Genomic DNA, 22,420 nt, shown 5'->3' on the forward strand with positions numbered 1-22,420 from the left:
TAATGTCTTTATTATTTTGGAACTTTTGTGAGTGTAATGTTTACTGTTAATTTGTTTAATATCTAGTTCACTTGCTTTGGCAATGTAAACATATGTTTCCCATGCTAATAATGCCCCTTAACTTGAAATTGAAGTCCGCCTGCTCTGTTAAAAGCCCTGCTGTCTTCCAAACACAAGCTCCTATTGGCCCACTAAATGTCTCTGCCCAAAATAGAGGCACAGCCAGATGGAGAGAGAGTAAGGGAGAGAGAGATAGAGGGTGAGGCATGGGGAAAAAGAGGAAAGATGAGAGGGATAGCAGGGAAGAGATGTGAGAGAGCTATAAAGAGTACGCATCACACATGCTCAAAGCCAGTGGAGGTGAAGCTGGCTGACAGAATGCCAAGAGTGTGCAAAGCTGTCATCAAGGCAAAGGGTCGCTACTTTGAAGAACCTCAAATATAAAATATATTTTGATTTGTTTAACATTTTTTTGGGCTACTACATGATTCCATTTGTGTTATTTCATAGTTTTGATGTCTTCATTATTATTCTACAATGTAGAAAATATTAAAAACAAAGAAAAACCCTGGAATGAGTAGGTGTGTCCAAAATTGAGTGGTACTGTATATTTTTGTACTGTATACATGCCATTTAGCAGACGTTTTATCCAAAGCAACTTGACATATAGGTGGCCCCGGGAATCGAACCCACAACCCTGGCGGTGAAAGCACCATTCCCAACCAACTGAGTCATACAGGGTCACTAAAATGAACATGAATGAATATGGAATGTCAGAAAAGCCTATGATAAGAAGCCATACAAACCTTTAATCACATTACAGGGAGGTTGGTCAACAACACTGTAGTAATGACAGATGACTACAATCAATTCAGGTGATTGGAACCTACAAAATCAACACACACACACACACACACACACACACACACACACACACACACACACACACACACACACACACACACACACACACACACACACACACACACACACACACACACACACACACACACACACACACACCTTAAATAGTATTACTGTGGTGGCTTTATTATCATCCAATACCATGATTAAGAGCAATTTGCAGTCATGGAACCCTTTTCATCACTGGCATTTGGATAACACATTGACTCTGGGTGGGTCTGAGGACCAACATTATTTCAATGCTTAAGTCTGATTTGTTGTCAGAGTGGCCAGCTCCTCCAGATGCCTCCATCACACCAACCCTGCTGTTCACCGACTGTTCCTGTACGGTCCTGCATGGAGATCAACAGGAGTGACATCACCTGTCTGCCCTTTGACCACTCCACCTCACTTTTTTTTCTCCACGGTCAGGTACACGTCGCCACTAACCACAGATCTAGGATCAGATTACTCTACCCACAGTCCTAACCTAACCTGTCTACCTCATACTGTAGCTGTGAGTCTTTGTCTTTCCGGGGCTTCAGCCTTTTTCTGGAAGTTCTCCCAGTAGGCGGAGTCTTCTTCAAAGAGGGGTGTGGCCATGCTGATGAGGTCACTGAAGGAGAGAAAGGTGAAGGAGGGGGGAGGATAGGTGAGGGCAGGGGGGGGCTGAGGAAAAAGGAGAGGTTAGAAATCTACTTCATTGTGGGGGGTTTTCTCCAGCACACAGACTCACTTACATTCCCTCCCTCCCCCACACACACACGCACACGCACACACACACACGACTCACCAGAGATCTGACTGTATGGCTGGGTCCCAGTGCCACAGCAACATGGTGGTCATTCCCCAATACAGTCTCCTGAAAGAGGACAGGAGCAGGTAAACACACACGTTTACATGAAATACACACAACATACAAACAGCATGAGGTTATAGGTGTTGACTTATAAGAGTGGTTAAGGTGACAAATAGATCTCGTTTACTGAAAGGATCACGCATGCAGCCGGCCACACACACACACACAAACTCTCCTCTCCCCGTTCTAACACATCAGTGTCCTAATACTGGCTGTTCATCATCGCGGTTCCCCTCTCTCTCTCTTTCATTCCACACAGTTGGCCCTAGTCATAGGCTCATTCGGGGAGTTGTGTCCATCCCAGACAAGCAATCTCCATCACACTGCCTTCCAGGAGTACTGGACGCCTCGCCCCGGGGAGACAGAGGGGAGAGCAGATTGAAAGGAGAAAATAGCCTCGCTCCTTTACTTGTTAAAGGGAGGTTACAGATGTAGGATCTAACATTTAATCACCCTGTAGCGTGAGAACTTTCCTGCAATGTAGGACATTTAAAACATGTAGTGCATTTGTGGTTTAAAAAGGCTTCTGAAGTTTGTAATTTGCACCTTGAAATTTTTTACTTTAAATTTTCCCTTTCGAAAAATGTATCAACCACTGCAAAAATGTCCATTAATTATAATCCACATTTCCTGTTGCTGCAGGATTATTTTCTTGCAGGAGCAAACTGGATCAAATTAAGATCCTCCATCTATATCTCATGTTCTTAATGGACGGATGACTCCCTGCAACATCTGTTTGCAATGCAGAGAAGTCACTGAAAACAAATACTTTTTCTCGCCCAGACATCATTGTAAACAAAACAAAAACAGTAACGGCTGTGTGGCAGACAGGGGCGCTGTTTCCCCTACTGCGGATTCAATCTGATTCTAACTGTCTGGTAAGAGTGAAATAATTGTGACAGTGTGTGTGTACAGTCGTGGCCAAAAGTTTTGAGAATGACACAAATATTAATTTCCACAAAGTCTGCTGCCTCAGTTTGTATGATGTCAATTTGCATATTTGAATGTTATGAAGAGTAATCAGATGAATTGCAATTAATTGCAAAGTCCCTCTTCGCCATGCAAATGAACTGAATCCCCAAAAAACATTTCCACTGCATTTCAGCCCTACAACAAAAGGACCAGCTGACATCATGTCGGTGATTCTCTCGTTAACACAGGTGTGAGTGTTGACAAGGACAAGGCTGGAGATCCCTCTGTCATGCTGATTGAGTTCTAATAACAGACTGAAAGCTTCAAAAGGAGGGTGGTGCTTGGAATCATTGTTCTTCCTCTGTCAACCATGGTTACCTGCACGGAAACACGTGCCGTCATCATTGCTTTGCACAAAAAGGACTTCACAGGCAAGGATATTGCTGCCAGTAAGATTGCACCTAAATCAACCATTTATCGGATCATCAAGAACTTCAAGGAGAGCAGTTCAATTGTTGTGAAGAAGGCTTCAGGGCGCCCAAGAAAGTCCAGCATGCGCCAGGACCGTCTCCTAAAGTTGATTCAGCTGCGGGATCGGGGCACCATCAGTACAGAGCTTGCTCAAGAATGGCAGCAGGTAGGTGTGAGTGCATCTGCACGCAAAGTGAGGCGAAGACTTTTGGAGGATGGCCTGGTGTCAAGAAGGGCAGCAAAGAGGCCACTTCTCTCCAGGAAAAACATCAGGGACAGACTGATATTCTGCAAAAGGTACAGGGTTTGGACTGCTGAGGACTGGGGTAAAGTCATTTTCTCTGATGAATCCCCTTTCCGATTGTTTGGGGCATCCGCAAAAAAGCTTGTCTGGAGAAGACAAGGTGAGCGCTACCATCAGTCCTGTGTCATGCCAACAGTAAAGCATCCTGAGACCATTCATGTGTGGGGTTGCTTCTCAGCCAAGGGAGTGGGCTCACTCACAATTTTTCCTAAGAACACAGCCATGAATAAAGAATGGTATCAACACATCCTCCGAGAGCAACTTCTCTCAACCACCCAGGAACCGTTTGGTGACGAACAATGCCTTTTCCAGCATGATGGAGCACCTTGCCATAAGGCAAAAGTGATAACTAAGTGGCTCGGGGAACAAAACATCAATATTTTGAGTCCATGGCCAGGAAACTCCCCAGACCTTAATCTCATTGAGAACTTGGGGTCAATCCTCAAGAGGCGGGTGGACAAACAAAAACCCACGAATTATGACAAACTCCAAGCATTGATTATGCAAGAATGGGCTGCCATCAGTCAGGATGTGGCCCAGAAGTTAATTGACAGCATGCCAGGGCGGATTGCAGAGGTCTTGAAAAAGAAGGGTCAACACTGCAAATATTAACTCTTTGAATCAACTTCATGTAATTGTCACTAAAAGCTTTGACACTTATGAAATGTTTGTAATTATACTTCAGTATTCCATAGTAAGATCTGACAAAAATTACTAAAGACACTGAAGCAGCAAACTTTGTGAAAACTAATATTTGTGTCATTCTCAAAACTTTTGGCCACGACTGTACATGTATGAGTTGTAAAGAACCCTGTATGTGTTTCTGTGTACGTGAGCCCTCTTGTTAATTCCCTCACTACCAAATGTCATGACCTCATAACACAATGGGGTCGTGACATTACACAGGGTCACCAGGAAGTGGAAAGACCTTGGTTGCCAACTCATTAAGCCAGCCAATCAATACGCAGCTCTCAGAGGGCACCAGGTCAGAACTGCTGCTTGCCTCATCTGTATGTTAATTGAGTGTGCGTGTGTGTACACATACATACAAACAATACCAGTCAAAAGTTTGGACACACCTACTCATTCAATGGTTTTTCATTATTTTTACTATCTTCTACATTGTAGAATAAAAATGAAGACATCAAAACCATGAAACAACACATATGGAATGATGTAGTAATCAAAATATAACATTTTATATTTGAAATTCTTCAAAGTAGCCATCCTTTGCCTTGACGACAGCTTTGCAAACTGTTGGCATTCTCTCCACCAGCTTCACCTGGAATGCTTTTCCACCAGTCTTGAAGGAGTTCCCACATTTGCTGAGCGTTTGTTGGCTGCTTTTCCTTCACTCTGCGGTCCAACTCATCCAAAACCATCTCAATTTGGTTGAGGTCAGGTGATTGTAGAGGCCAGGTCATCTGATGCAGCACTCCACTCTCCTTCTTGGTCAAATAGCCCTTACACAGCCTGGAGGTGTGTTGGGTCATTGTCCTGTTGAAAAACAAATGATAGCCCCCACTAAGTGCAAACCAGATGGAATGGCGTATTGCTGCAGCCATACTGGTTAAGTGTGCCTTGAATTCTAAATAAAAGCAATGTCAGTGTCACCAGCAAAGCACCCCAACACCATCACACCTCTTCCTACATGCTTCACAGTGGGAACCACATATGCGGAGATCATCCGTTCACCTACTCTACGTCTTACAAAGACACGGCGGTTAGAACCAAAAATCTCAAATTTGGACTCTTCAGACCAAAGGACAGATTTCCACCGGTCTAATGTCAATTGCTCGTGTTTCTTGGCCCAAGCAAGTCTCTTCTTCTTATTGACCGTTAGTGGTGGTTTCTTTGTAGCAATTCGACCATGAAGGCCTGATTCACGCAGCCTCCTCTGATCAGGTGATGTTGAGATGTGTGTAACTTGAACTATGTGAAGAATTTATTTGGGCTGCAATCTGAGGTGCAGTTAACTCTAATGAACGTATCCTCTGCAGCAGAGGTAATTCTGGGTCTTCCTTTCCTGTGGCGGTCCTCATGAGAGCCAGTTTCATCATAGCGCTTGATGGTTTTTGCGACTGCACTTGAATCTTTTCAAAGATTTCCATATTGACTGACCTTCCTGTCTTAAAGTAATGATGGACTGTCATTTCTCTTTGCTTATATGAGCTGTTCCTGCCATAATATGGACTTGGTCTTTTACCAAATAGGGCTATCTTCTGTATACCAGTTACAACACAAATGATTGACTCAAACGCATTAAGGAAAGAAATTCCACAAATTAACTTTTAACAAGGCACACCTGTTAATTGAAATGCATTCCAGGTGACTACCTGGTTAAGAGGATGCCAAGAGTGTGCAGTCATCAAGGCAAAGTGTAGGTAAATATATTTTGATTTGTTTAACACTTTTTTGGTTACTACATGATTCCATTTGTGTTATTTCATAGTTGATGTCTTCACTATTATTCTACAATGTTAGAAAATAGTAAAAATAAAGAAAAACCCTGGAATGAGTAGGTGTGTCCAAACTTTTGACTGGTACTGTATGTATGTATGTATGTATGTATGTATGTATGTATGTATGTATGTATGTATGTATGTATGTATGTATGTATGTATGTATGTATGTATCTTAATAGGTGATGATGTGATGCTGAATGTGTGTGTGTGTGTGTGACAAGTGTTTCTGCAGTTATTCAGCCTATCTGGAAAAAACATTCATTCTGCAGACCTTATCAGATGTGAAGTCTAGCATCCTAGTTGTTTCTCATTACTCTGAGCAAAATGGCAGTGAGGGAGGGGGGAGACAAGGACATGATCTCTTCTGTTGCTCACTCAGGCAAAAGGTATGTGTGTGTGTGTGCACATGACCCAACCAACAGCGAAAGGTCCAAACGTGATGATTTTAATCCCTTGGTTCCAGTACTTAAACCTGGTCTCTCCGTGATCCAGTACTGAAACCTGGTCTCTCCGGTGCTCCAGTACTGAAACCTGGTCTCTCTGGTGCTCCAGTACTGAAACCTGGTCTCTCCGGTGCTCCAGTACTGAAACCTGGTCTCTCCGGTGCTCCAGTACTGAAACCTGGTCTCTCCGTGATCCAGTACTGAAACCTGGTCTCTCCGTGATCCAGTACTGAAACCTGGTCTCTCCGTGATCCAGTACTGAAACCTGGTCTCTCCGTGATCCAGTACTGAAACCTGGTCTCTCCGGTGCTCCAGTACTGAAACCTGGTCTCTCCGGTGCTCCAGTACTGAAACCTGGTCTCTCCGGTGCTCCAGTACTGAAACCTGGTCTCTCCGGTGCTCCAGTACTGAAACCTGGTCTCTCCGGTGCTCCAGTACTGAAACCTGGTCTCTCCGGTGCTCCAGTACTGAAACCTGGTCTCTCCGGTGCTCCAGTACTGAAACCTGGTCTCTCCGGTGCTCCAGTACTGAAACCTGGTCTCTCCGGTGCTCCAGTACTGAAACCTGGTCTCTCCGGTGCTCCAGTACTGAAACCTGGTCTCTCCGGTGCTCCAGTACTGAAACCTGGTCTCTCCGTGATCCAGTACTGATACATGGTCTCTCCGTGATCCAGTACTGATACATGGTCTCTCCGTGCTCCAGTACTGAAACCTGGTCTCTCCGGTGCTCCAGTATTGAAACCTGGTCTCTCCGGTGCTCCAGTACTGAAACCTGGTCTCTCCGGTGCTCCAGTACTGAAACCTGGTCTCTCCGGTGCTCCAGTACTGAAACCTGGTCTCTCCGGTGCTCCAGTACTGAAACCTGGTCTCTCCGGTGCTCCAGTACTGAAACCGGGTCTCTCCGGTGCTCCAGTACTGAAACCTGGTCTCTCCGGTGCTCCAGTACTGAAACCTGGTCTCTCCGGTGCTCCAGTACTGAAACCTGGTCTCTCCGGTGCTCCAGTACTGAAACCTGGTCTCTCCGGTGCTCCAGTACTGAAACCTGGTCTCTCCGGTGCTCCAGTACTGAAACCTGGTCTCTCCGGTGCTCCAGTACTGAAACCTGGTCTCTCCGGTGCTCCAGTACTGAAACCTGGTCTCTCCGGTGCTCCAGTACTGAAACCTGGTCTCTCCGGTGCTCCAGTACTGAAACCTGGTCTCTCCGGTGATCCAGTACTGAAACCTGGTCTCTCCGGTGCTCCAGTACTGAAACCTGGTCTCTCCGGTGCTCCAGTACTGAAACCTGGTCTCTCCGGTGCTCCAGTACTGAAACCTGGTCTCTCCGTGATCCAGTACTGATACATGGTCTCTCCGTGATCCAGTACTGAAACCTGGTCTCTCCGGTGCTCCCGAAATTGGGCAGTTAGTTTTCTCCCAGTCCTCCCTAGCTCCCTCACTGCCTCCGTCCATCCTTCCCTCCCGCTTCCATTTAGAAAACATCTCTGCAGCAGATCCACAGCTTAGCTGTACTGTCCCTGAGCTGGCAATCAATACTGTAGGTATGTTGCTATTCTCTGGAGGCAGAAGTGTCACAACAGAAACACCATTAGCCCGACAAACCAGTGCAGAGAGGACAGAGCGGATTCTGTGATTGACCATTAATAATTTTCAGCTTTATAGGTCAGATCCAACCCAACAATAGGTTTCCACAATACTGCTTTCCCCTGACATACAGTATTTCTTCAGACTAGTGTGGGTGAAAAGAGGGAGATGAGGAAAGGAGACTAAATAAAGAGGTCACTTTTTACAACTCTAAAGCCTTGGTGTGAGAGGTACTGAGAGCATCCTAGGTAACGGTCCCCAGTATTTCCTAGAAAAGTACTTTACACATTCTTTCAAGGTTACATTGTTGGAGAATTTAAAGACTCCGAGAAAGAGAGAGGGCCAGAGTACACATTTGTGCGTATGCTAAGATAGCAATCATAAAGAGATAGCCATACGATGTATTAGCCGCTAACAAGACCTTGCTAATCTGTCGTTAGTGGTTCTGAAATGCAATAAGGATAGCAATAGCTTTAGTGGGTAACTCTAAAGCTAACTGATGAAATTGGAGCAGGGTAGCATTAGTTTTAGTGGGTAACGGTAAAGCGAAATGATTAAATTGAAATTTGATAGAGTAAGCTACAGCTGCTAAAGAGACCCTCTGCTAAGCTGCTGTTAGTGGAATTGGAACGGCATTTGAGCTGCTGCCAAAAAGATTACTATAAACCACCTGCTGCTTAGCGTGTCTGTAATACATCAACCCACTATCACAAATTACAGTGAAATACGAATTTCGCATAAGTGTGACATTTTTACAAATGTTCATGTTCACCACGTGATTTTGTATACAGCGCAGTTCAATCACTGATGAAGGCAGTAGGTTATTTAAGACAGAAACCAGCGGGGAGGATGGGTGAGCGTATAACCGGAAGGTCAAATAACCCAAACAATGCTTGTTTGAATCAAATGATGGCTAACTTCAGCATTTTAGCAACTACTTACTACTTTTTAACTACTTAGCTAGCATGTTAGCTAACCCTACCCCTCAAACCTAACCTTAACCCCTAACCTAGCTAACATTAGCCACAACAAGAAAATTGTGTCCATTTCACAACAATCTGTGATAGTGTGTTGGACACACAGAAACAGGCGGGAGATGGCTGGACACACAAAAACAGGCGGGAGATGGCTGGACACACAAAAACAGGCGGGAGATGGCTGGACACACAAAAACAGGCGGGAGATGGCTGGACACACAGAAACAGGCGGGAGATGGCTGGACACACAGAAACAGGCGGGAGATGGCTGGACACACAGATACAGGCGGGAGATGGTTGGACACTCTTGAACTTTGTTTACTCTTCCTGCTCCTTTTTCCGTCTCTCCACTGGACCCTGCTCACCTCGAAGGTCCAGACCTCCTCTTCTTCCTCATCCAGGTGCATTGTGGTCCGGCGACACACCTTGCCCTCTGCAATTGGCTCAGGTGACAGGTGAAACTCCGCCCTCTGTAGATTAAAGCCCAGCCCTGTGCCAATCGCCTTGATGAAACTTTCCTTCAATGCCTTGACGGACAGGAAAGATAACCAGAGCCACAAAAATATCAGATGAAGAGTAGTGTAAAAAGAATAGAGTTAAATTACTCTTATTGTGTACAAGTGAGATAAGAAACTGGGTGATTTGAGCCCTGAATGCTGATTGGCTGACAGCCGTGGTATACTACGTGTATGACAACTTTTTTACTGCTCTAATTACGTTAGTAACCACAGTTTATAATAGCAATAAGGCACCTCAGGGGTTTGTGGTATATTGCCAATATACCACGGCTAAAGGCTGTGTCCAGGCACTCCACGTTACGCTTATTTTTATTGCACCTTTATTTAACTAGGCAAGTCAGTTAAGAACAAATTCTTATTTTCAATGACGGCCTAGGAACAGTGGGTTAACTGCCTTGTTCAGGGGCAGAACAACAGATTTGAACGTTGTCGAATCCCCGAGCTGACCTTGCAACCTTTCGGTTACAAGTTCAACGCTCTAACCACTAGGCTACCTGCCGCCCCATGAACAGTCCTTAGCCAAGGTATATTGGCCATATACCACACATTCTCTGGCCTTATTGCTTAATTATATAATGCCTTCAGAAAGTACTCACACCCCTTGACTTTTTCCAAAAATGTTTGCGTTAAAGCCTGAATATAACTTCATTAAATTGAGATTGTGTCACTGGCCTACACACAATACCCCATAATGTCAAAGTGGAATTACGTTTTTAAAATAATAAAAAATGAAAAGCTTTAAATGGCGAGTCAATAAGTATTCAAACCGTTTGTTATGTCAAGCCTAAATAAGTTCAGGGGTACAAATTTGCTTAACGAGTCACATAAGTCTACTCACTATGAATTTCAAACACTGATTCAACCACAAAGACCTGGGAGGTTTCCCAATGACTCGCAAAGAAGGGCACCTATTGGTAATGGGTAAACAACAAAAAAGGAGACACTGAATATCCCTTTGAGCATGGTGAAGTTATTAATTACACTTTGTCATTATATGGGGGGGGGGGATACTGGGTGTACTGTGTGAGGGGGAATAAAAAATGTAATCCACTTTGAATTCAGGCTGTAACACAAAATGTGTAACAGTCAAGGGGTGTGAATACTTTCTGAAGGCACTGCCTGTACACAAATCATTTTAAATGGCGAACAACCATTGGTGTAACCATAAGGCATTCAAAATCATCACTTATCAGGTTGAAAACTTTCCCTGTCCCAGGCATTGACACAGGGTTCTGTGTGTGATGATCATGGTGTGTGTGGATGTGTCTCTGAAGTCAAACAAACCTTGTTACACGAGGGCAAGCCACAGTAACACAATTACAAGGCAAGTCACTATGGCAACGGGAAAGCACTAAGATTAGTCAACGGCAATGATACCAGTACTTAATGTCCTTTGTGCCGCTCTCTCAATCTGACAACTTCTCGACTGAGCAGCTCAATTAATTGGGGAGGACCTGCATGTAATGTGTATGACTCAGTGTGCAAGTCAAGCGTGCCAAGCGTCACCATGGACGTGAGAGTGATGGTTACCCAGTGTCTGTAGAACATGGTCAGTTGCTCCCATTCCGATCCTGCTCTGCGGATAACACTCCACTCATAATCAGTAAACTGCCTCGTCATGATACGGAAAAACTCTGGCACAGAACTGCTACCTGGAGACAGAGGGAGGGAGAGGGAGGGTGCAATGAAAACATTTTTAATAATAAAATAAACACAAACCTAAGGGTTTGAGCTCTGACAATAAGGAAACAGTTGAGGGAGAAGAGGTTGAAAATGGAGAGAAAAGCAACACACACTATCCTACTTTGTTTGGGATCATCACTTTCTCTCCTACAACCATCTTTAAACATAGACGGAATGGGAATCGGCAGGAGATCCCTGTGATAGAGCACTGTCAAATCACTCTCAGGGAATATGAAAGACAACAGTGGCATCATGTGGTAAAGAAAGGAACTGCAGCCAACTTCCTTTAGACAACTTTGTAAAATGGATTTAGGGATTTGTGAATGACAGCCCATCTATAAGGTTTAATAAAGTGCCTAGCTAGCTATTCTCCCTGAGGGGCAATGTGTAAGATAAGTATGTGCTTTAAGGTATCGCCATCCTTAAGAGAATGAGGCTACGTAGAACGCTCAACCCTTTCAGATGAAGAGGTCTAGGCCTATTTAAAGAGGGATTTGGGAGAAGGTCTGGGTGAGTGACAGGACTGGGTTAGCAGATTAGCGTCCTGAAGGCTTGGAGAGGAGGACGCCAAATGAGATTTGGTTAGAAGGGTGAAATAGAAAGACTCAGGCAGGGGAGTTAGACAGGATTGAAGGGTTACTTCTCTCTCACACAAACAGGAGAGAGGGAGAGGGTTCAGGATGTAGTAAGACAGTTTACTGCCAGAGTGAGCTCTTCTCAATGCTGCTTATTTAATCAAACTGACACATCAAAGCACTAAAGAACGTGCTGATACACACACACCTGGCATGGTGGTCTTCATCACATCCACCCCGACCTGCAGCCTCTGCTCTGCAGCCAGCACAGCGTAGTCACCCTGGTGGGAGATGTTAAAACTCCAGTCCACAGATTCATGGCTGGAGCAGGCTGGGTTGGCCAGGTAGGGCTTTCCTTTGGGAGAACGCTCTAAGCGGATGTCAGCCCAGGGAACACCCATCCTGTCACACACCAACCTCCTCAACAACAACCTGCCAGCCTGGAAGAGCAGGTTAAAAGGAGTGTCAATAAGGGTGCTGCCTCTCCTCTCTCCAGTGAACGGTAACTCTGAAGCGTCGTTATCTTCTTCTGTGGATAGTTTTGGCGGTTGGCAACCAACTAAATCCTACCCAATATTCTCATCTCCCTAAGGAAACAAATTAAATAATGAAATACTAGGTCCCCAGGAGATTTCACCAGTAGTTCACTTAATATTTTCTCTTCAACCCCATTACTCCTCAACTCTAATAACAAATCGCTCCCTTTCCCTCCCATATTTAATGGCACTGAAATAGAACATGTTCCACTACCTCCATCTCCTCCTGACATTGATCACACCTCCCAGTTGGAGTTTTCCCCACCAATTCAACGTACTTTTGAGCCTTATGTGTCCCAGTCTCAGCCTTGCCTGACATGGTTAACCAAGGCCTGATAATTAGCAGAATCAGGTGTGTAACTGCTGGGAAGTGACAAAAACCTAGAACGTGGAAATTGCTATTTGATAATCAAGGGAGAACGTGGCACAGTGATTACTTTCTATCGGAATAACAGTCAACGCACCATAGCTGATTTGGCATCTTTGGCAAACATGAACTGTCCGATTCGCTCTTTCTCTTCGCGCTGCACACACCGGGCCGCCAACAGCCACTCGGACCGGGTCGGCGTCCACGAGCCACACCGGAACGCCCAGCGAACGCCTCCCATGACGGCCAGTTTCAGAGCTAAGAACCGGTAGACCGACGTTCCGCTTTAAGCTAACGTTACCTCTCGTAATGCAGCTGGATAACACTGACCGCTTTTGTGGATTAGCTAGCTAACTGTTAACTGTGAGGTAAGTGTGTCGGTATTGTAGGCACTACAAATGCCGCAAACCAAAAAACATAGTTAGCTAGCAACGCATGATAACTTGATAAGTGTCACCTCCTGAGCTATAGTGTTTGCTTCACTTTAAGAACATGCTAGCTATAACAACACGACCGCGGACCCACACCCGGAAAAACTGGTGGGACGTGACACGTCAAAAGTGGGCGTGGCAATGAAGGGACCAATGGGTAGGATGTTTATGGTGCGTCGCCAAAAGGTGTCTTTCCGATTCAGATTTTGGCGTTGATGAGCATCTGATTTATTCTCTACGATTGATAAGGTGAGTTATTTTACGATGATCATAAATAGCATTACATTACGTGGGAGAGCGTGACCATGTTGGCTCAATATAAAGGATATGTGGGGATTATAGTTTTTACGGTGCAAACGTGCTGGTGTGCTAGCTAGCTATCGGTTCCACAAACACCGCCGATTATGCTACATTACCAAGCTAGCTGATGCGTTTCACAAAAAGCGCAATGCAAAGCACTGCACTGAGTTTTTACATAGTCCAGACTGGAACCTATCCTGATCCCCGTCTCACCTCAGAAAATAGAGACAGATATGATAGCTATCTGTTCCCCATCGTCAATCGTGGGCCCAAATAAATGAAAAAGAACCAAGGTTGTGGCATGGTTTGAAATTATGGTTACCTGCAAGCAAATCTTTGCTTTTGCGATACTCAGCAGGTTAAATACACAGCAGTCTTCTTACACATGCAGTCTTGGGTCTGTCAAAGCATTCACTTGTCCTGTGACAGATAAAGAACAGACCCGTTTTGAGTTCTATTGAAGATAAGTTTACCACTAGTTTGAATCAACTAATCGTTCTGTGGTTGCTCTGTGTTCGTCTTTCAGGAGGAAGCTGAGCCCTGTCCTGGTGCTCTGGTTGCCGGAGAACACATCTGCTGTAGCACTTACCTATTTTGTGTGACCTTTGAGTGAACTAAGGGAGTGTCACCTGAGGCAGCACAGTGGGATTCTTCTCAACAGCAGTCCTTCATCCAGCGATCTACAGCCTGACTGCTCTCTCTGTATCTCCCCCCCTTTCATCCCTCCCTCTTTCACACTTCTCTATGCTTCTGCCCAATTATGTCCTTCTCCATTTCAGAGTCCCTCTGTAAGACTTCTGTCTCTCCATCCCTATCTCCATCCCTCCTTGATCTCTCTCTCTCGCCATCTGCGTGCGCACCTCTCCTGACCGCCAGGCTGGATTTCCTGCAAATGAAACACCTGAAGAGGAAGAGGAAGAGTAACTACAGCGTTCGTGAGACGCAGACGCTGATCCGGGAGATCCACAAGCGACGAGACGTGCTGTTCTCCCGCCAGCAGAACACCGCCATCAACGAGCTGAAGAGACGAGCCTGGGAGGAGGTAGCAGGAGGCGTCAACGCACTGGGAGAGGGTGAACTACGCACAGCTTCAGAGGTGTGTGGAGGGGGCTTCCATAGTGACAAATGATGTTCTAAAACAGTTTTGTGGCACTCGAGTCTGATCTCTAGACCACATTGAGTGTCTCGTATCGGATACATTTGTACTCCGTCTTGACTTGGTCTTGGACAATGAGGATTCATAATTTCTTCCAGAGACAAGTGGTGTAAAAACCTCATAATTCTCAGCTCCCATTGTCATGGCATAAAACTGCTTCGCAAGCCCAAATATCCTCACTCCTTTTATGACACATTCATATCTTATCGCCTATTGAAACTTGGGCTTCCTACTTTAATCATATACTGTTGGGAGACCAGGGGAAGTTGGAACATATTTAGTATTTTTATTTATTATAGACTTGTTTGGGTTATTGATAATTTGTAGTGGTTCTCTCTCTTTGCCCTCACTTTAGGTGGCATCAAACATAACACTAAAAAGAGTTTGTATCCTACGTTTAAGGGCTGCATTTCAATAGTTTAATTCACCCGAAGGAGTTCCTTTGGGCTACCACTTCCCAGTGCCGATTTTACCTAAACTTCCTGAAGCATCACCGCTGTTTGTAATGGTTGTGTGTGTGGTTCCAGGTGAAGCGGCGTTACCTGGACTGGCGGTCGCTAATGAAGAGGAAGCAGCTCCGTGCTGAGCTGTCTCTCTCCACAGGGCTGAAGGCAGAGTATGATCCGTCCTCCCCTGAACACGACGCCTCACTGGGTTCAGGGGATCAGTCGCTCGACCTCTCTGGCTTTCCCAAGGAGTCCCAGTGCGACTGGCAGGACCTGGCGGATCTTGGAGAGCCCAGCGGACACTCGATGTCTACGGGGGTTAAGCTGGAGGAGGAGGCCAATGGATACAGGGTGAGGATCCATGTGTTTGTGTGTGCGTTATTGATTTGTGAGTTGAATAAAGGGAACATGATTCATAAAAAAAATCCATAATTGTAGAATTATTGCGCAATCGATATCCATAGGCTACATTTATATTTGTTTTTATCTGGTGTTAGTGCGTAGCCTAAGCTTTAGTTCTGTGGAATGCCAAATACACGGCAATTGCCAAATGATTTTGGGAACTTGGGCAGAAAAAGTCAATCCACTGAGGCAAGAAAGACAAGGGCTGTGTTCGAATACTCATACTAACTGTACTAAACTCAGCAAAAAAAGAAACGCCCTCTCACTGTCAACTGTGTTTATTTTCAGAAATCTTAACATGTGTAAATATTTGTATGAACATAAGATCCAACAACTGAGACATAAACTGAACAAGTTCCATAGACATGTGACTAACAGAAATGGAATAATGTGTCCCTGAACAAAGGGGGGGGTCAAAATTGAAAGTAACAGTCAGTTTCTGGTGTGGCCACCAGCTGCATTAAGTAATGCAGTGCATCTCCTCATGGACTGTGTCAGTTCTTGCTGTGAGATGTTACCCCACTCTTCCAAGGCACCTGCAAGTTCCTGGACATTTCTGGGGGGAATGGCCCTAGCCCTCACCCTCCGATCCAACAGGTCCCGGACGTGCTCAATGGGCTTGAGAGCCGGGATCTTTGCTGGCCATGGCAGAACACTGACATTCCTGTCTTGCAGGAAGTCACGCACAGAATGAGCAGTATGACTGGTGGCATTGTCATGCTGGAGGGTCATGTCAGGATGAGCCTGCAGGAAGGGTACCACATGAGGGAGGAGGATGTCTTCCCTGTAACGCACCAGTGTTGATATTGCCTGCAATGAAAACAAGCTCAGTCCGATGATGACACACACCGCCCCAAACCATGATGGACCCTCCACCTCCAAATCGATCCCGCTCCAGAGTACAGGCCTCTGTGTAACGTCCATTCCTTCAACGATACATAGGCAGCGTTGTTGCCGGTGATGTCTGGTGAGGACCTGCCTTACAACAGGCCTACAACAACAAGCCCACAAGCCCTCAGGCCAGCCTCTCTCAGCCTATTGCGGACAGTCTGAGCACTGATGGAGGGATTGTGCGTTCCTGTTGTAAATCGGGCAGTTGTTGTTGCCATCCTGTACCTGTCCTGCAGATGTGATGTTCGGATGTACCGATCCTGTGCAGGTGTTACACGTGGTCTGCCACTGCGAGGACGATTAGCTGTCCGTCCTGTCTTCCTTAATTGCCTACCGTCTGTAAGCTGTTAGTGTCTTAACGATCGTTCCACAGGTGCATGTTCATTAATTGTTTATGGTTCATTGAACAAGCATGGGAAACAGTGTTTAAACCCTTTACAATGAAGATCTGGGAAGTTATTTCGATTTTTATGAATTATCTTTGAAAGACAGGGTCCTGAAAAAGGGACGTTTCTTTTTTTGCTGAGTTTTTGTGACGTGAATTGAGTATATAGTATGGTTATTGGTCATAGTATGGATATAGTTAGTATGCCAAGTTCCCGGATGTCGTACTAAATTCGCCAAAATATGAAGTATACACGCAGGGGACACTATTTCTGTACTTTCGGGCCCATAATGCATTTCAGGAAATGGGCGTGGCTTCACATCGTTTTCAGATTTGAAGAAAATGGCAGAAAATGCAGCCGAAGTACGAGAGCGGATACAAATGTATTGTTTTGCTCAACATTTGTCATAATTAGTGAATGTAATAAAGTAATGACTTTTCAAATAAGTTACGTTACACGTTATATTGGCTGACAATTTGTTATCTACGCTGTCCTTACGAACCACATAGCATTTCATTACAGCAGTATGTACCGCTACGTTGCTAGCTAGCTAACATTAGTTGGCTACTTAAACATTAAATATGCCAGTATAATAACTATAGGCTAACTAACTACCCAACATTGACTTGATTATTCACGTCATTTTTAGCTTAGCTTTATGGCATAGTCTTAGTGTGTTCTCAATGGACATTAAGGTGCTTTCGTAAATTCGCTCTGGCAATCTACTCCGATTTCAGAGCACTCTCGTCTGAGTGAATCAGAGCGCAGAATAATTAATTTACGAACGCTCAATACCCGTTGAATATGGCCGGTGTCAGTAAAAGTCAGCAAAAAGCATAATTAAATTGTCAGCAGCTCAGTTGGTCACCAACGCTCTGGATAACTTAAACTGCCTAACCATCTCTGCTAGGGCGAGAAATGATCAGTGGTCTCATTTGTGTATGGAAGTAGCTAGCCAACATTAGCTTGGGTGCTTGACTTCCGTTGTAAGGTCAGAACGCTCAAATCAACCCTACTCCTTGGCCTGAGTGTCCAGTGTGCGCTCCGAGAGCGACACGCTCTGAATTTACAAATTGACAATCTGACAACGCTCTGAATTTACAAACTGACAATCTGACAACGCTCTGAATTTACAAACTGACAATCTGACAACGCTCTGAATTTACAAACTGACAATCTGACAACGCTCTGAATTTACAAACTGACAATCTGACAACGCTCTGAATTTACGAGTGCACTCCAGATTTGAATTTAAGAACACACCCGAAGTCGTAAAATGTCTAACTAGTAATTAGTTATACTAACTAGCTAGTAAGAGGTTGCGTAGCAACAGCATCAACTTCCGGTAGACGGGCGACGAGCTAGTACGCTCAACTGAAAGGATACAGTTTGTTTACAGTATACTAAAATGAACTAATTGTATACAGCATGTTAGTATGGGTATTTTTGACTAACAAATAGCCTACTAAAATGTCATCAATTCTAAGCGGCGCATCTTTACGTCTGTACAGCACATTTTCTATATTTTTGGTTAGGGTCGGGTGCGGCCCTCAGATTTTTACTGTCACATAGTTGGGCGGTGGTGAATGGGTTATTAGCAATTGCGGGTGAACAAATCACTGACCTGTGCATCACTAGTGTGCGTGTCAGGATGTGTGTATGATATTAATCAGTATATCAATGATCTGTCTGTCTCTGTCAGCTGGAAGGTGATAGTGGTGAGGGTGAGGTAGAGGATGATGATTGTTTCCCCTCCCTCCTACCCGACATGGGAGAGCGAGATGGACGTATCCCTGAAGTCTTTTCACACATTGATGAGTTCGGAATGCTCAGCGCATCAAAGGGGGCGGCGGCCTCAATGAATCGGGACCTCTCATCGACCGGCCTGGGTGGACTGGGCTTTGCTGGCTTAGGACTAGCCAATCACGAGAGTGCGGGACTTCTGGTTGCCTTGGAGAAGCAGCGTGTGGAGCTTGAGAAGCAGCGTCTGGCTGTGGAAACGGAGCGGCTAGCGGTGGAGAGGGAGCGACTCTTACTGGAGAAGGAAAGACTGAGTCAGTCTGATGTGGAGAAAGAGAGATTGCAGCTGGAGAAAGAGAGATTGCAGCTGGAGAAAGAGCGACTTCGGGTGTTGCTCATGAACCAATCAGAACGGGCCGCAGCTCCCCCCCAGCAAAGCCCTCCCTCTTCCTCCACCCCTACCACCACCTCTTCCTCTGCTGTGGATGGACAGAATGAGAGAAGGGAGAATAAACCCTGGCCTTCTATGATAGATCTGGAGGGCGAGAGACTGAGGCTGGAGAAGGAGCGACTGCAGTTAGAGAAAGAGAGGCTGCAGTTCTTTAAGTTTGAGTCTGGACGACTGCAGATAGAGCGGGAGAGACTAGAGGTGGAGAAGGAGAGAATACAGCTTCACCAGGATCAGGGGCGCTGAGGGAGCAGGAGGAAGGAGAGAGGAAGGATAGCATCAAATTGTATTTGTCACATGCTTGGTAAACAACAGGTGTAGACAAACAGTGAAATGCTTAGGGGCCCTTCCCGCCAACGCAGTGAGAAAGAAAATAGAAAAGTAAAACACGTAATCATAGATACACAATGAGTAACGACAACTTGGCTATATACAAGTGGTACAGGTACCGAGTCGATATGCAGGGGTACGAGGTAATTGAGAGAAAGAGATGTACATAGTAAACCTTAGAAGCAGCGTATGTGGTGAACATTAAAGGATATCTATGAGAGAAGTGCCTGGAAGAAGAGCAAACGAGGGGGGTTATCTCAGTGTAGGCAGGCCAGCTACAAGCCTATATGAGCAGTCACTTCCATGGTCCAGTGAGGCTCTCTCCTCCCTGTCTGTTTCTGACAGCTCCAATTGCTTGTTACAGTTCAGTCTGATACACAATGGTTGAAATGAGGTGCACAGCTCAACCAAACTGACCTTAGATCAGCAGGGTGTCATCATCCAACTCCAGGTAGATGACAGAGGATTTGTATCCAGGTTTATTTCCTGTAGAGGCAGGACCAAGACTGAAACTGAAACTGCCACTCAAACTCAGTAGCCTCTTCCAATCACATTAAAAAAATCTCCCTGCCAATCATTCTGTTATGTCTGTGGACTTGCATTAACAGGGATTCTTTCAATTCAAAAGAGCGGTTCATTTTAACCAAGATAATCTGTCTGTACAATGTGTTTTGTATAAAGTGGTTGTGTACTGGGAGAAACGGTTTTGTCCCTGGTAAAGTTGTGTGTAGCTCACTAGTACCATCCATGTACTGCATAGGAAGTGGACATATGTAGAATAGCTGTAAACTCCAAAGCACAAAATGCTCTATGTGTGACTGTTTTCCAACCAGTGTCATATCAGGCCTTACATATGTCTTTATTTTTCCAAACCTAAGTCTTTTATAATTGTTTTATTTTGATAGTGGGTGTGGTTTGGTACTATGATGAAATGTTTTGTGTGGTGTTCTATAGTAGCCCTGTAGTTGAATATATCTGCTGGTTCACCTGTCGTCCAAGGAAAGAGTTGAGTAACTATTTAAGAAGGAGGGGAAAAAAGAGATGGAATATGTTTTCTGCATTGCCTTGACTCACAATAAAGGATATACATGAATAGGGCGTTTTTTCCTTTATTCTGCCTGTTTTTGAATACATCTGGTGTAACCCCCACATTCACACTTAAATCACCTGATGTATACGGTGCATTTGGAAAGTTTTCAGACCCCCTTCCCTTTTTCCACATTTTGTTACGTTAGTCTTGTTATAGAATGGATGGAATATATGTTTTTCCTCATCAATCTACACAATACCACCTAATGACAAAGGGCAAACAGGTTTTTAGAAATGTTTGCAACATAATTATCTTATTTACATAAGTATTCAGACCCTTTGCATTGAGACTCGAGATTGAGCTCAGGCGCATTCTGTTTCCATTGATCATCCTTGGAATGTTTCAACGACTTGAAGTCAATCTGTGGTAAATGCAATTGATTGGGGAAAGAGTGCATGTCAGAACAAAAGCCAAGCCATGAGGTTGCTCCGAGACAGTATTGTGTTGAGGCACAGATCTGGGGAAGGGTTCAGAAAAAGAATCTGCAGCATAGAGGGTCCCCAAGAACCCAGTGGCCTCCATCATTCCTAAACGAAATTTCGAAACCACCACGACTCTTCCTAGAGCTGGCCGCACGGACAAACTGGCCAATCAGGGGATAAGGTCCCTTGTCAGGGAGGTGACCAAGAACCCGATGGTCACTCTGACAGAGCTTTCCAGTTTCTCTGTGGAGATTGGAGAACCTTCCAGAAGGACAACCATATGCAGCACTCCACCAATCAGGCCTTTATGGTAGAGTGGCCAGACGGAAGCCACTCCTCAGTAAAAGGCACATGACAGCCCGCTTGGAGTTTGCCAAAAGGTACCTAAAGGACTCTCAGACCATGAGAAACAAAATTCTCTGGTATGATGAAACCAAGATTGTACTCTTTGTCCTGAATCTCAAGCGTCATGTCTGGAGGGAACCCTGCTCCATCCCCACGGTGGAGCATGGTGGTGGCAGCATCATGCTGTGGGGATGTTTTTCAGCGGCAGGGACTGGGAGACTAGTCAGGATCAAGGGAAAGATGAAGGGAGCAAATTGCAGCGAGATCCTTGATTTTTAAAAAACTGCTCAGGACCTCAGACTGGGGCGGAGGTTCACCTTCCAGAAGGACAATTGCCCTAAGCACAAAGCCAAATGATATCAATTAGCCAAACAGAAGCTCCTTAAGCCATGACATAATTTTCTGGAATTTTCCAAGCTGTTTAAAGGCACAGTCAACTTAGTGTATGTAAACTTCTGACCCACTGGAATTGTGATACAGTGAAATAATCTGTCTGTAAACAACTGTTGTAAAAATTATTTGTCATGCACAAAGTAGATGTCCTAACCGACTTGCCAAAACTATAGTTTGTTAACAAGAAATTAGTGGAGTGGTTGAAAAACAAGTTTTAATGACTCCAACCTAACTATGTAAACTTCTGACTTCAACTGTATAAACACACGCACACACAAACACACACAGAGTAGGAAGTTTAAATCACAAAGACTAGGCTTTTGTTCAACTTTGGGATTTTCTGTTGTCTGTTTCTGCAAGGAAAGCCTATATGAAAGGATCTGCTTCAGCTGCTGACTGGCTTAGGTTTTTAATGTGAAATTATGTTTGATTAAATGGTGCTTTTTCACTGGTGAAACGTGTCTTGAATGATGTTTAATAACTAAATAAAGAACAAAGTGTGTAGAATAGAAAATATTTGCAGCACTTAGGCTCACCAACTGTGAAAAAAACTGAAAATGTCCCTTATATCTGTCCAGTAAAATACCTGCTGGTTATCATATCTGTCCAGTAAAATACCTAGTGGTTATCATATATGTCCAGTAAAATACCTGCTGGTTATCATATCTGTCCAGTAAAATACCTGCTGGTTATCACATCTGTCCAGTAAAATACCTGCTGGTTATCATATCTGTCCAGTAAAATACCTGCTGGTTATCATATCTGTCCAGTAAAATACCTGCTGGTTATCATATCTGTCCAGTAAAATACCTGCTGGTTATCATATCTGTCCAGTAAAATACCTAGTTGTTATCATATCTGTCCAGTAAAATACCTGCTGGTTATCATATATGTCCAGTAAAATAACTAGTGGTTATCATATCTGTCCAGTAAAATACCTGCTGGTTATCATATCTGTCCAGTAAAATACCTGCTGGTTATCATATCTGTCCAGTAAAATACCTAGTTGTTATCATATCTGTCCAGTAAAATACCTGCTGGTTATCA

General features: G+C 44.6%; 2 protein-coding genes across 2 annotated transcripts; one reads left to right on the top strand and one right to left on the bottom strand.

Annotated features, from left to right (window-relative positions):
- Nucleotides 1-789: 789 nt before the first annotated feature.
- aasdhppt (aminoadipate-semialdehyde dehydrogenase-phosphopantetheinyl transferase) lies at nucleotides 790-13,150 on the bottom strand. The gene is made up of 7 exons (XM_055896699.1): nucleotides 12,691-13,150; nucleotides 11,899-12,130; nucleotides 10,963-11,084; nucleotides 9,280-9,441; nucleotides 1,697-1,765; nucleotides 1,407-1,572; nucleotides 790-1,256 (listed from the first exon to the last, which is right to left on the bottom strand). The coding sequence occupies exons 1-6, from the start codon at nucleotides 12,832-12,834 to the stop codon at nucleotides 1,408-1,410; spliced, it is 894 nt and encodes a 297-aa protein (XP_055752674.1). The 5' UTR covers nucleotides 12,835-13,150; the 3' UTR covers nucleotides 790-1,256; nucleotide 1,407.
- msantd4 (Myb/SANT-like DNA-binding domain containing 4 with coiled-coils) lies at nucleotides 13,124-20,216 on the top strand. Its single transcript, XM_055896693.1, has 4 exons — nucleotides 13,124-13,273; nucleotides 13,851-14,420; nucleotides 15,008-15,277; nucleotides 18,308-20,216. The coding sequence occupies exons 2-4, from the start codon at nucleotides 14,085-14,087 to the stop codon at nucleotides 19,037-19,039; spliced, it is 1,338 nt and encodes a 445-aa protein (XP_055752668.1). The 5' UTR covers nucleotides 13,124-13,273; nucleotides 13,851-14,084; the 3' UTR covers nucleotides 19,040-20,216.
- The last annotated feature ends 2,204 nt before the right edge of the window (nucleotides 20,217-22,420 follow it).

Source organism: Salvelinus fontinalis, chromosome 33, assembly GCF_029448725.1.
Source record: "Salvelinus fontinalis isolate EN_2023a chromosome 33, ASM2944872v1, whole genome shotgun sequence".
NCBI lineage: Eukaryota > Metazoa > Chordata > Actinopteri > Salmoniformes > Salmonidae > Salvelinus > Salvelinus fontinalis.